This window comes from Chiroxiphia lanceolata, chromosome 23 (assembly GCF_009829145.1).
Source record: "Chiroxiphia lanceolata isolate bChiLan1 chromosome 23, bChiLan1.pri, whole genome shotgun sequence".
NCBI lineage: Eukaryota > Metazoa > Chordata > Aves > Passeriformes > Pipridae > Chiroxiphia > Chiroxiphia lanceolata.
In genome coordinates, this window is record NC_045659.1 from 2,094,578 (window position 1) to 2,107,789 (window position 13,212).

General features: G+C 60.1%; 1 protein-coding gene across 1 annotated transcript; it reads right to left on the reverse strand.

Annotated features, from left to right (window-relative positions):
* Positions 1 to 800: 800 nt before the first annotated feature.
* On the reverse strand, positions 801 to 12,227 carry MCAM (melanoma cell adhesion molecule). The gene is given in 16 exon segments (XM_032709637.1): positions 801 to 2,127; positions 2,868 to 2,985; positions 3,375 to 3,519; positions 4,117 to 4,255; positions 4,894 to 5,015; positions 5,643 to 5,781; positions 6,080 to 6,201; positions 6,291 to 6,453; positions 6,596 to 6,722; positions 6,799 to 6,976; positions 7,131 to 7,218; positions 7,313 to 7,383; positions 7,482 to 7,562; positions 7,565 to 7,715; positions 7,822 to 7,949; positions 12,161 to 12,227. Coding segments are annotated over 16 exon segments (1,869 nt in total). The 3' UTR covers positions 801 to 2,097.
* Positions 12,228 to 13,212: the final 985 nt, after the last annotated feature.

Below are 13,212 nucleotides of genomic sequence, written 5' to 3' on the forward strand. Positions count from 1 at the left end.
GAAATACAATCCTGTATTATATAATTTGTTCTATTAAAAGATTCTCCTAATCACATAATACTGTTGAAATTCTCTATTAAAAAGCTATTACTGTCAGCATCCAATAAATTAACTACCAATTTGTATTTAGAGTTCATAGCAGTTACTGCCATCAATTAAAAATTATCCATTAAAATCCATCAGTATTAATAAGGTATATTATCAATAAGATATATTATCAATAAATATATTATCAATAAATATATTATCAATAAGTATTTAGCAATAAGATACTGGGAACTAAAGTAGTTAAAATATGAATAACAGTATCTATTAAATTCTTTAAGGGAAAACCTATTAATATTTATTAGTATCTGTGGTGGCTAATTAATACAATTATCCACTATAATGTCTAGATTCTATCAGAATAAATCAATTCTATCAGAACAAATCAATGTAGTTATTGGTTTATCTGTGAGCAGTTTTAGGATCTCTATTAGCTATTAATACAACTATATTAGCTATATTAGCTATTAAAACAACTATCAATAGGTTCTACAGTTGATCTATTGCATTTTATTGACAATATTCTCTTTAATATCTACCACCACTTGCAGCATAATCACATATTACCATCTAAAGCTCTGATTATCTATTAGAATAATTAGTAGATTTATTAGTACTGATGGTTCCTGGTGTATGACATTTATCAGCAGCTACAGGGGTATAAATATGTCGTGTTAGAACCTTGATGGGATGAAGGAATGATGGGGGAGACCCTCTGCCCTTCCCCCCCCCCGGGGTGGGGAACAAACTCCAACTCAGCCTTGAATTTGTACTTTATTTTCACATATATATATAAAAAAAAAAAAAAAAACCAAAAAACAAACAAAAAAAAACCCTTGCAAGTATCAGACAAAACTTATGGAAAATGTACACACAAGTCCAACAAAAATATATATATATATATATATATAAACCAAAGCTTTTGCTGGGACACCACGTGTGGCAGGCGGGGAGGGTCCCCGCTGGCAGGGAGGTGGCACAGGGACGGTGCTCCTGGCACACAGGGGCCAAGGCTTGTGGGCAGCAGAGCTCGGAGGGCAGGGATTTAGAGGCAGGAGGGGCTGAGCCCTCTGGGAGGAGGCAGGAGAGAGCCCCAGCTGCGGGTGGGAGGCTGGCACAGCCCGTGGCAGGAGCTAAAGGCACCTTCTGGCCCGTGTCCCCTCCCCACCAGCCTGGCTGCGGGGCCAGAGGGGCCCCCAAAGCACAGGAATAAACCAGTTTTACCTGGGGCTGGCAAGAAAAATAAAAAACCCTGAGACATCACTGACTGGCCCTGGACTAGTACTAGTTCTAAGTTTGAGGGGTTTCTGCCGTTGCTGGGCAGCCCCCCTTAAAAAACCCAATTCTGAGGGGAGAGGGAAGCCCTGTCCCTCACTACAAACCAGACAAGCTTGGTCTGGCACATGGCTGGAGATGGGCCCCCCATCCTTGCTCTGCCAGCTCCTCTCCTCCCGTGGGATCACAGCTCCCTGGCAGGGAGCTCCCTCCCTGCACTGCCCAGGCTTAACCCAGACCAGAACAGTTCAAAGGCAAAGCAAAGCACTAAAACCTCCCCAAAACGCCGCCCTGGCTCACCCCACGTCCACTGCTCCTCCTCTGACCTGCACACCACTACAGCTCAGGTGCCTGGCACACCCCAAAAATTACCTTCCAACAGCCTCTCCAGCAACTTCGGGTGGGGAAAAAAAAAAACCAAACCAACGCATCAAACCCTTCCCACACATGTACAGAACAGATTACCTGGGGGGGGGGAGAAAAAAAAGCCTCAAATCCTTCCACCAAGTAGCTTAATGGGATATTTCTTCCTAATATTGCTGTGGCTTCTCTGGAGTAGTAAAGCAAGTCCAGCTTTGCTAAGGCAACACCTGCAAGCCCACGGTTGAGGTAACGGACAGGTGAGTCAGGGAGGTGTCCCCTGCACGCTGGGGCTCAGCACTGGGACACAGCAGTGGCCTCTGGCTGTGCCCCCCCAGGTGCTGGAGCAGGGGTGGGAGAAGGCAATCCAAGAGCAGGAAAGGTTTGAAGGAAGAAAGCACTTAGTAGGTCTCCTCTCTAGTTCCTCAGATCGATGTATTTTTCGCTCTTCGGTCAGACATAAAAAGAGGGAGAGAGGGGGGATAAAAACAAGCAATTAGGGATGAACAGAAGCTCAAATGCTCTGCTGCAGGTGTGTTAGTGACACACCCGAGGTGATGGGGGAGAGCTGCCAGCCTGGGCCACCCCAGCATGACCAGGCACCCACTCCAAGGGCAGGGGAGGGATGAGCTGTGCAGGCACAACCAGGGGTTAACTCTTGGCCCAAGGCATAGAGGGCTCAGGTGCTGCATCCTGTGGCTCCAGAGCGTGGCAAGCCCTGCCTTGGCACAGCACTGGCACTGGGAACTCGACCCCAGGTGAGGGGAAAAGCACGTGGACCCAGAGACTATCTCTAATAGTTCCGAGCATACCACCCTCCTGCAGCCTCTGCCCTGACTCCTGGCCAGAGAGGTTTGTGTAGTTCCTTCTCCCAAAGGCCCCCTGATGGAGCCTGGCTGCTGCTCCAGGGAGCACGGAAGGAGGCAGCCAAGCAGAGCAGCGTGCTCCCAGGAGGTGCCAGGGGCTGGCACAGAGCAGAGCTGCCCACGTGTCCTCAGCGAGCTCAGATCCGGTTTTCTCCCTCCCCTCCCTCCACGGCCCCTCTGAGCGCTGGTGATGGATGATGGAGGCCCATGCAGGGGTGGGCAGTGCTGGAGGGGAGCAAAGAATTACCTGGGTCACCCTCATCCCTCCTCAGCTCTGCTCCCAGCCCTGGGAAGAGGGCAGTGCCCGACGCCCCGTCCTACCTGGTCAGCGGCGGGTCTCTTCTCGCCGTTGGCGCCCTGCCAGGAGCCCGCCTCTTCGGGAAGTTTATCTGACTTAACTTCAACTACAATCTTGTCTTTACGTGCCTCTGGCCTTGTGCTAGGGGAGGGAGGTGACAATTTTTGAGACATGGTTTGCGGTACCCGATGAGGGCAACGTGGCCAAGCCCTGGGGCTCCGCTCAGGGGATGCTCCGGAGTGGAGCCTCCGGCTATCAGGAAGCTTTGGGCCGCCCACCTCCCCGGGGAGGGGACCCTTGGCTGCTCTACCACTCTGCTGTCCTCTACGGCCTCCCTGCAGGGATGGGGGCGAGCAGTGCCCTGTGGGAAGCTGGAAAAGCTGCCAAGCCCCCGGTGCGACGCCCAACCCCAAGGCTGTTCCCCCCCCCGTGCGGAGCAGCTGGTGCAATGAGATGGGAAGCACAATGAGCGATGGCAGGAAGCACCTCTGGCCCCGTGGGCTCCCTGGGGGGCGGGTGGCAGTGCTTACATGTCCTGCTTCCCAGCGCGGCCACACGGGATCTTGCCTTTCTTGTGCAGGAAGTAGATGACGGCGCCCAGCACGGCCACCACCAGGATGGCCACGATGATGGCCACGATGATCACCCCCTGGCTCTCTGCTGTTGTCTTTTGATCTGAACGCGACAGGAGAGAGGGAGAAATCAACGCCTGTCCCACCGCGGTCCTCTCTTTGTGGGCAAGGAAAGGATCCCTCCCCCCAGTTACCACCCAGTGCTTGCCCAGCTCCCTGCAGGATGCAGAATACAGAAACGCTCTGTATGAACACAATCTGCTCTGGGATGCCATGCCCCATGTGCCACAGGAGGGTGGATAGCAGGGATTCCTGCAAGGCACCAGGCCATCCCTTTGCTTCCTTGCCCAGTAAGGTCTGGGCTGCAGGGTGAGGTGGCTGAGGGTAAGCAGGCAGCTTTCCCACTGCTGGGAACAGAGCTTCCCTCCCGGCTTGGCAGGGAGAGGAACAGCGGGAGATGCAGCGCAGAGCCAGCAGCCAAGCTCCCTCCCCAGGCTAGATAATGTGACTCCTGCCAGAGCCTGGGCTGATGGACACCATCAGCAGACTGATCTTTCCTGACGGACTCCACTGGAAGAGCAGGAGGGAGGAGAGAGAGCGAGCTCAGCTCAGCCCCGCCACGGCAGCGCGGCACAGCCCCGGGCGAGGGGCACTGACACTGCTGGGGGGGTTCCCGGGGGCACAGAGCAGTGCCAGACACTCACCAGCAGCTGGATGTGCTTCTCACTGACCCCCAGGTCGTTGGAGACGCGGCACATGGCCCCAGCCTTCAGCAGGTCGCGGTTCACACGCACCGTCAGGTTGCTGGCGATGTGCTGGTTGTCGACGTACTCGTGAGCCTGGCGAGGGGAGGCAGGGGAGGGTTCAGCACCTGAGCCCCTCACAGGGACCTGATGCCTTAAAAGCTGTATTAGATCAGGTTTTAGTACGGCTCATGAGCACTTTCAGCTTGCTGAGTACCTTTGCACGAGATCTCTAAAAACACTGTTTAACATTCCTGGCAAGAATTTCAACGGACAAAGAGATTTCAGCAAGGTGGAGAGTTTCTGATTTGCAAAAATGTACTGAGAGAGAGACATAACAGAGAACATAACCCCTGATACAACCAGGCAGAGCTATTCAGAAGCCTTGAAACCATTCCAGAAGGTGTGATGCTGTGCCAAAGACCGGAATAAGTGAGGAAGATGAAGACAAGGGGTCTTTGGGACCTCGAATCAGGAGGCATGTCGAGGGTGGTACTAAGGGAGGGACGGTTTTGGAGGTGGGGTGTGACAGTATGAGGTAATGCTTTGAATTATTAATTAGGTGACTAAATAAAATCAAGAGGCTTTAGCAACTCTGCACGCACGCTTCGGAAGAAATCAGATTCTCGAGCATCCGATGTTGTAACAATAACAGGAATTCTGCCTGCTAAAACCCACTGGCTGAGTCTTAGGAATTTTCTTTTAGGAGCCGGACCCCCCTCCCCAGCTCTCACCGTGCCGTTGACGCTCCAGTGGACGGAGGGCCGGGGGAAGGCGATGGCCTTGCAGGTCAGGTTCACCACCTCGTCCTGCCGCACGTACAGCGGGGAGCTGATGGCCACGATCCGCGGCTTCCCTGGGGAAACAAGGGGCTCCCTCTGTCAGCCTGCACCTCCACCTGAGGCCTCAAACTCTGCATTATAAAAATTTTAGCACAGCTCTCTAAGCACAGCACATTTAGCCCACTAAGCACCCTTGTATCAGACTCCTAAAACGCTGCTTGATGTTCCCGGGCGAGAATTCCAACAGGCAAAGATTTTCGCAAGGTGAAAAACATCTTATCTGCTAGAAAACGTACTCAGAGTAAGACACAGCAGGGTCACTCCACTTGATATAACCAAGTCAAAACTTGAAGAAGCCTTGAAGCCTTTCCAAGAAGGACAGAGACGACGAGGAGGAGGAGGAGGATGGGGATGAAGGGGTGGTTGTTTTGTGACCACCGACTCGAATTCGGGAGGTGTGGTGAGGGTGGGATGAGGGCACAGGCAGTTTTGGGGCTGGGTGTAACCAACGAGGTAATGTCCAAATGTTATAATGAAATGGTGTTATAAAAATTGTAAAGGCCTGTGCTGTCGGGGCGTGCAACACATTTTGTGCCCCAAAGTCTCGCCACAATTAAAAAGCTGTTTTCCACCTTTCTATGCTCAAAACTGTCCAGAGCATTGTTTCTGATTTTAAACAACACCCCCCCTCCAGCTCTTACCCTTGACAGCCAGAGACACCTGCTTGCTCTGCTCCAGCCCTGGCACACTCGGGGCCACCACCTTGCAGCTCAACTTGTTGGGAGTCTCGAAGGTGAGGTTTCTCAGGACGAGCTCGTTCCCTTCCCCCATCTTCCTGCCCTGTTGGGAAGGGAGGTCCCCAGCCATCAGCCCTGGGCACCAGGTACTTCTGTGCTCAGCTCACACAGGGGCTCAGGCCTCCCTGCCACGCTCAGCCTGCAAGCACAGGACCTCCCTGCACTGCCGGCCAGGAGGCAACAAGGTAGAGAGGGACAGTGCAGGTCCATGGAAGTGGGAATCCTTCCCCTGGCCCCTCGGGAGAGATGCAGCAAGCTCCTGACTCTGCAGCAAGCTCCTGGCTCTGCTCAGTTTGCTGCAAAGCCCAGGCTGAGCCTGAGCATGACAGAACCTTGCTCACCTTCTCATCCGTCCACTGGTAGTCCAGGGCCACAGGGCTGTGGGCATCGCAGTTCAGGGTCACATTGTCCCCTTCCTGAAGGGGGGAGGATGGCTTCATCTCCACATGGACCCCCTCGATGTCTAGGAGAGGGATGGAGGGCAGGGCAGGGTGAGCAGGAGGCACGAGGCACCCACCACGAGCTCCACAGGGTCCCACCCCGCTGTCTTACAGTTCACAACAAGCTCCACCTCCTCCTTTAGCTCTTTCATGTCATCCAGGTCCAGGCTCTCGCATTTGTAGAGGCCACTGCTGCTCTTGTTCACGCCGTGCAGGGTCAGGACCCCGCCGTCGGTCTCTGCCAACGACGACAGTTCCTGCCATTTGTCATCCAGCTGCAGGCAGTGGGGAGAAAGCAGAGCCCTCAGCACCCTCCACAGCCACTGCATCCCACTCCCCAGGGTGCTCCCAAAGGAGCAACCAGGACACGAGGTGTTGGCCGAGGCAGAGGTGCCCAGGTGCCCCCTCTGGCCTCACCTGTCTCTTGTAGAAGCTGAAGACAGGAGGTGGGTTCCCATCAGACTCACACACCAGCTTCACATTGTCCCCTTCCTTCACCAGCGCCGAGGACGGCACGACCTGCAGCTTCAGGTGCTCGCGGGGTCTGGGGGCAGGGCAGGGGCAGGGTCAGTGCCAAACCCCGCTGACCAGGCAGCAGGACCACCCCTCTGGCCCCCTACTCACAGAAGACAGTGATCTGGACCTTCTGGGACTCCAGGGCGTGCCTCTGCCCCCGCAGCCAGTAGTGCACGGTGCAGTGGTAGCGGGAGTCGCGGTCCTCGCGGGTGACGGTGTCGAACAGGACGCTGGCCACTGAGTGCAGCCCGCTGGACTCGCGGGTCCACGTGTTCATCATCTCTGCAGGGGTCACAGGGGACACAGCCGCTGTCCCCAGCCATGGCAAACGGGGGCCACCCCCTCCTTTGGGCTGCCAGCCCCCAGCCAACGGCCCGGGCAGCACGAGCCCCCCGGCCCCTCTGCCGAGGTGGTTCCCCATCCCCACCCAACTCACGGTTCTCCTGCAGGTCAAGCTGCTCCCCGTTCTTGTGCCACGTGATGTTGGGGGGCGGGAAGCTGTTCTTGCTCACACATTTGGCGATCTGTGGGGGCACAGCCAGCCTTGAGCACGGGGGGCTCCCCCGGGGAGAGGGGAGGGGGGAGCCTCCCCCTGCCCTGAGCGGGGCCGCTCCTCACCTCTGAGTTGGCACTGTTATGCACAGAGATGCCTCCTGTGTTGGGCTCAATCACAGGGGGCTCGGGGACCTCTGGAAAGAGAAGCCACCCCGCAGGTGTTAGGAGGGATGGGGTGGGACCACCCCAGCCCCACAGAGCAGCTGTGCTGCCCTCCTGCCCCGTCACTCACTGTAGACGCGGAGCTCAGTGTGGCTCTCGCCCACGCCGGAGCTCCCCGCTCCGACCTGGCACACGAAGGTCCTGTCATCTGCACTGTCACCTTGCTGATGGACAGGGCCTTGTCCTCCCCCACCGACAGCCTCTCCTTGTAGTCCGTGTCGTCCTTCAGGACCTCGCTGTCGGTGATGTGGCACAGCCTCACCCGGCTGTCGGTGTGAGGTGTCCCTGTCGCCTTGCGGTCCACCTGCAGGCGAGGGGCAGAGGCTGGGCTGGGGAGCCCGGGGGAAAGCCCTGGGCTGGCTGTGCCCCCAGCCCACTGCCCAGCTCTCCTCTGCCAGGCCAGCACTCACGTAGAACCAGTCGATGTAGCGGTAGGAACCATTCCCAGGGATGTAGAAGTTGCACTCGATCCTGGCCGTGTCCCCGATCTCCACTTCAACCACGGCTGGTGTGGAGACCTCCAGTTTGCTGGCTGCAGCTGTGGGACAGAACCTGCTGGTAGGGACAGGAAGCCCTTGTGCCTGTCCCCATTTCCATCCCCCAAAGGGTGTGGGGCAGAGCCATGTCCTGTGCCAGTGTCCCCTAGACTGGGGATCTTTCAGCAGAAAATATCCCTCCCAAGAGGCACAGTGAGCCCAGAGCTGGAGCCATCAGCACATCACCACAGCAGCCCCAGCTACAAACTTAAAAGCTCTATTATGCTTAATCATAGAATCTAATGATCTAATCAGATGTGCCCAAGCCATTACCCAGCCCAGCAGGAGTGCCAGCCACACTGCCTTCAGCATCCACAGAGAGCCCGTGGGCTCAGGTACCAATCCTATTCCCAAAGAGGGGACAAGGCATGTCGTGCTCACACCACCAGTGTCCCCAGGACACCTGGGACATCCACCCCCCCACTGCTGTTGCAGCCCCCCCAGACCTGCCCTGCCCACGGCATCCCAGCCTTTCTGAAATGGGCAGCAGGACCTCTGACCCCCAAGCCCCCACCACCACAGAGGTAGGGAGCAGCTGCACCCTGCCCAGGGTCTTACTGTCCCCAAGGGCCAGGCAGGGAGCTGTCAGGAGGTTAGCAGAGGTGGGCAAGGGGCTGGAGATTGAAGCTGGTGGCACAAAGGCTGCACCCTCCCACATCCCGGGACTGGAGTCCTGACATCAGCCTGTGCAGCCCCCACAGCAGTCCTGTGAGCTGAGGCATGAATGAGGTGCTGTGTTCCTCCACAGCAGGGTGGGCACACAGGGCAGCAGCTCAGGAGGGGTGTCCCAGCCAGCTGTGGCTCCCTGCTGCTCCCTTTCCCCCTCCAAGGGTCCATCAGGGGGGCAGCATGTCCCAGAACACCACGGCCGTGGCACAGCCAGGACTCCCAGCTCCCTCCACAACAGGAATCCAGAACCCAGTGGTTGGAGCACCCCTCACTGCAGCATCCCCAAGGCAAGCCCCTCTCTGCCCACGCAGCAGACCCAGTTCTGCCCACCCACAGCACGGGTGGCACCGGGGACCTGCACCCGGCGAGCGGGGCTGGCCCACCCCTGCACCCACCTTCCCTGCCAGCCCAGCCGCCTGCAGCAGTAATGGAGCTCCTGGCCATGCTCCAGAATGGATGGGCAAGGTAATGGCTATTGATCCAGGACAGGGAACGGAGCAGCTTCCCAAGGGATTGGGAGCAGCTCAGCCCCAGTCGGGCAGAGCCGAGGCAAGGGCGGCATCACAACAAGGCTGGGAGTGTCATCAACCCCGCGGGTGACAAAGCAAGGGGGGTCTGCACAGGGCTGGCACAGGGCCCTGCAGAAGGTCCCCCAGCAACAGAGCCAGCCCAGGTACCGGAGCTGGGTACAAGAGGCCTGGAGGAAGCAGCTGTGTCAACATCTCCCGTGATAGCACGGCTCGGTAACAGCCACCGAGGCAACTTCAAAGGGCAGCGCCCGTGTCCACAAACTGCTCTTTGTTTGGAGTGGGTACGTGGTGGCACAGTGCCAAAACACAGCCAGGAGCCCCTTCTGCCACAGCAAAGGCCCCGGACTCGCAGGACCAGCCCAACAGACAATTTTTGGCCCCGGCCCATCCCATGGGCACGGTACAGCTGGCACTAAGCAAAGAGGGATGAGCAAAGCATGGCACGGCAAAGAAGGTGCTAGAAAAACAGCAGGTGATGCCCAGAGATAAGAGTGCACTGGGGACAGGAAATTAGACCCAGTGTACATAGGGAAAGATAACTTTGAACTGCAGGCACCTGCCCACCCTGTAGAGCCACGACTTGGCTGCCTGGTGCTCGCAGGCACCTGCAGAACTGGGCAGGAATTGGGCAAGCTGGGGCTGGGGTGTGGCCCTGCTGCCACTCTGCACTGTCTCCTGAGCTGTGACTCTCTGAGCTGCAGGCAGCTAGGCCAGACTTTGCCTCTCCATCCACAGCCAGCCCCTGGGAGAGGGAGAGCTGCTGGCCCCCCCTGACCTGCTCGGCATGAGGGCCCTCAACCAGGCAGCAGAGCAACCGAAACCATGAGCTCAGAGCTGGAGAATGGCTGGCATCTGGGGCTGGCATGAAGCACACATCCCTCCCAACCATCCACACTGCCCTTGAGGAGGCTGACACGGTCGCTGCAGCCCCCACCCTGCCTGGAACAAGGGCTCGCTGCTCCCCACCTCCTCTGGGACAAGCTGGAAGGAGCACCCAGCAGCCAGTCGGGAGGACACAAGGTCCCCCCCAACCCTGGGGGCACAAGGCTTCCTTCTGCAGCTCCGAGACCTTTCTGCTATTTGCGTGGGCAAGCTGGAGAGGCGCTGGGCACAGGCACCCTGGCACAGCAGGCCCTGGAGTCTTGGCCATCCTCCCCCGTGCCCAGCACAGCTGCAGACACCAGGTCTGGTGAGGGGACCTGGAGACCCCCGAGCAGCCCAGCTGCAGAGCTGAGCTCCGTCCACCCCAAGCGCCTGGCACAGCTCCAGCGGGAGACCCAGAGATCTGGGAGGGAGGACGTCTGCAGCGAGCGAGCAGGGAAGGAAGGAGAGCCCCCGTGCCTTTCCATCTGGCTGGCCGACAGCCGGCCGGCAGCCAGAGCTCCACAAGAACAAAGATCTGCTTTTAGAGCCCGGGAAAGGGGGTGGGGAGCAGCGCGAGTCCCTCGCCAGCCTCCTGCGGGGCCGAGGTGTGCGGGGAGGCGGCGGCGAGGAGCGCGGCTGCTGCACAGAGCCCCCGGCGCGGAGCCCCCCGGCCCGGAGCGAGAGGAGGGGCACCGCAGGGTGTCTGGAGCCGCACGTGGGATGCCTGAGGTTTCCGCGGGTTTGCGTTCCCCCTCTCAGGGAAACCAGCTGCGGCCAGATCCCGCCTGCTCCCAGCCACAGGCACACATGCTACCCTCCTGTTCCCCGGGAGAGCTGCCCCTCCTGCACAGATCTCCGAGCCGGGGTGCCCCAGCTCACAAAGAACAGCATCATCTGCACCCCGTCTTCTTCTTCACGGAGAGAAAGAACAGGGTGCAGAGTCCCGGCCCCGCAAGGAGCAGCACCACCAGCAGCGTCCGACAGCCTCCGCCCCAGCCCAGCCCTGCCCTGGGACGGGGATGGAGCCAGGGCTCTGCTGCCGCAGGGACCAGCACCTTGCACCCCAAAACAACCCGTCAGGACCCCGTCATGTGCACCAGGAGAGGCCAAGCTCTCAACCCCACCCCAAAGCTCGGTGACAACACCCGAGTCCCCTCTAACAGCCGGATCGCGGTGCAGAAGGGGCTGGGGTGGCTCTGGCAGCCCCAGGGTGGGCTCAGCCCCCCGCTCCGGCAGCACTGGCTGGCCTGGGAATGTCTTGGCTGTGGCCCCTCGTGCTTCTGGGAAGCATCAAGCCTTTTCACGTGGCTGGGCTTCCAAACACACCGACGCCGCCAACCATTGAGAGGCTCCTGGCTCGGCACATGTGCTGTGGGAAGGGGATCCCGGCACGGGCCGGGGGTGGAGCAGCCTGCTTTAGACTCTGCTCTGAGCCTGACTTTGGCTCCAGCACCTCGGCCCGGGCAGGTTCCCAGCGGCGGGGCCACCTCCGCAGCACGGCGGGGCAAGGGAGCAGCCAGCGCACCGGGACCGCTCCCGGGCCCCCGGCGACGGGAGGAGGGAGGGAGGGATGCGGGGAGAGGGGCAGGGCAGGAAGCGCAGCCCCCCCCGAGGGTGAAAATGGACGGAAAGTGGATAAAAAAAGAAAGCGCTAAAAAAGCCAAGAGAAACACAGCGCTCAGGGGAAAACTCCTTAGAAGGAAAGGGGTGGATGCCTCCCAATAACAACCAGCTCCCTGAACGCACGTGGGGCACCCCTCAACCTTGGGGGGCTGCAGAGGGGCCCCCAGAGCGGGACGGGGCACCCAGCCCCACCCTGCCGAGGATTGCGGGGCCGTGCGGGCGGGGACACGCGTGGATCCCACCTGGGCTCTGCCCCGGCCCCGCGATCCGAGCATTCCCGGCGCCGCGCCAGGCACCGCCCGAGGGGCGCAGCGCTCCGGGGCTGCTCGGGCTTGGCCCCGGGGGGGGGAAACCCCCTCCGGCTGCAGCCCCCCGGGGAGCAAAGCGCAGCCCCGCACCCCCCGCGGTGTCCCCCAGGGACGAAGGGCATCCCCCCCCCCGCGCCCCGCGCAGCGCCCCGGAGCGCTCCCGCAGGTGCGCGCCCCGCACCGCCCCGCACCGCCCGGCCCGGCCCGCAGCCGACTCACCGCAGCAGAGCAGGAGGCAGCAGCCCCAGCCCAGGGCGAGCCCCGCCGCCCGCCGCCCCCCAGCCATGCCCGCCGCCACCACCGCCGGCCGCCCGCGACTGAAGCGGGGCCCGCGGGGCTGACGTCAGGCGGAGGAGGAGGAGGAGGAGGAGGAGGGAGGAAGGCGCTGTGCCTGCCTACCGCCCGCGGCCCCCTATCACCCCCCAGCGGCAGCCGGCCGGGCGCCGCCGCGCCCATCCCCGCAGCGCCGTGCCCATCCCCGCAACGCTGTGCCCATCCCCGCAGGGCAGCCCTCGGCTCGGGGGTCCCACACCCCCCCGGTGTCCCGTCCCCCCCCCCCCAGCACAGCCCCGCGTATTCCAGGCGTTCCCAGCGGTGCCGGAGGGGCTCGCAGCTCCTGCCAGCTCCTGCCTGCCCGGGCGTGCGCGGGCCGAGCGAGGCAGACAGGGCGCTGGAGGTGGAATCGCTCGCGAAGTGTTTGGGATCGGGCTGTTTTCCTTGGGGTTTGGGGAATGCCGGCGGCGGGGACTCGGTCCCCGGGAGTCCAGAGCGCAGGTGTCAGCGGCGACGATCAGGAGGGACCTGCTGCCCCGCTCAGCCCCATGCTCGGCTCTAAAGCCCAGCCGCAGCTGCTGGCTCACCTTTGAACTGCAGAGCAAACACAAAAACAGGGGGGGGGAACCACTCTTTGTCATTATCTGGGCTCTGAGGAGGCACCTGGTGACAGCGGGGTCCGCGGGGCGCAGCAGAGTCGTGTCCCAGGTGCTGTCCCAGGCAGGTCCCTGAGGTTTGCGGGGTTCCTACCCCAAACCGGTGTCCCCAGCCCCACAGAGAGCCCCATGCTGTCCCCGAGGCAGGGCCCCAGGGCACAGGGAGCCGCGGCCGAGCCCCCGCGCAGCTGCTGCTGAATGGGGCGGCTGTGCAGACGCCGCTCGCCGCCGGGGCCGGGGCAGCACTGCTGGCCCGGGGGCGGGGGGGCTCGCAGGGCTGCACAAGGCTCCCATTATCCAGGGGTAATCACCCAGCCGGACGCAGCCCGGCCCCTCCGGCAG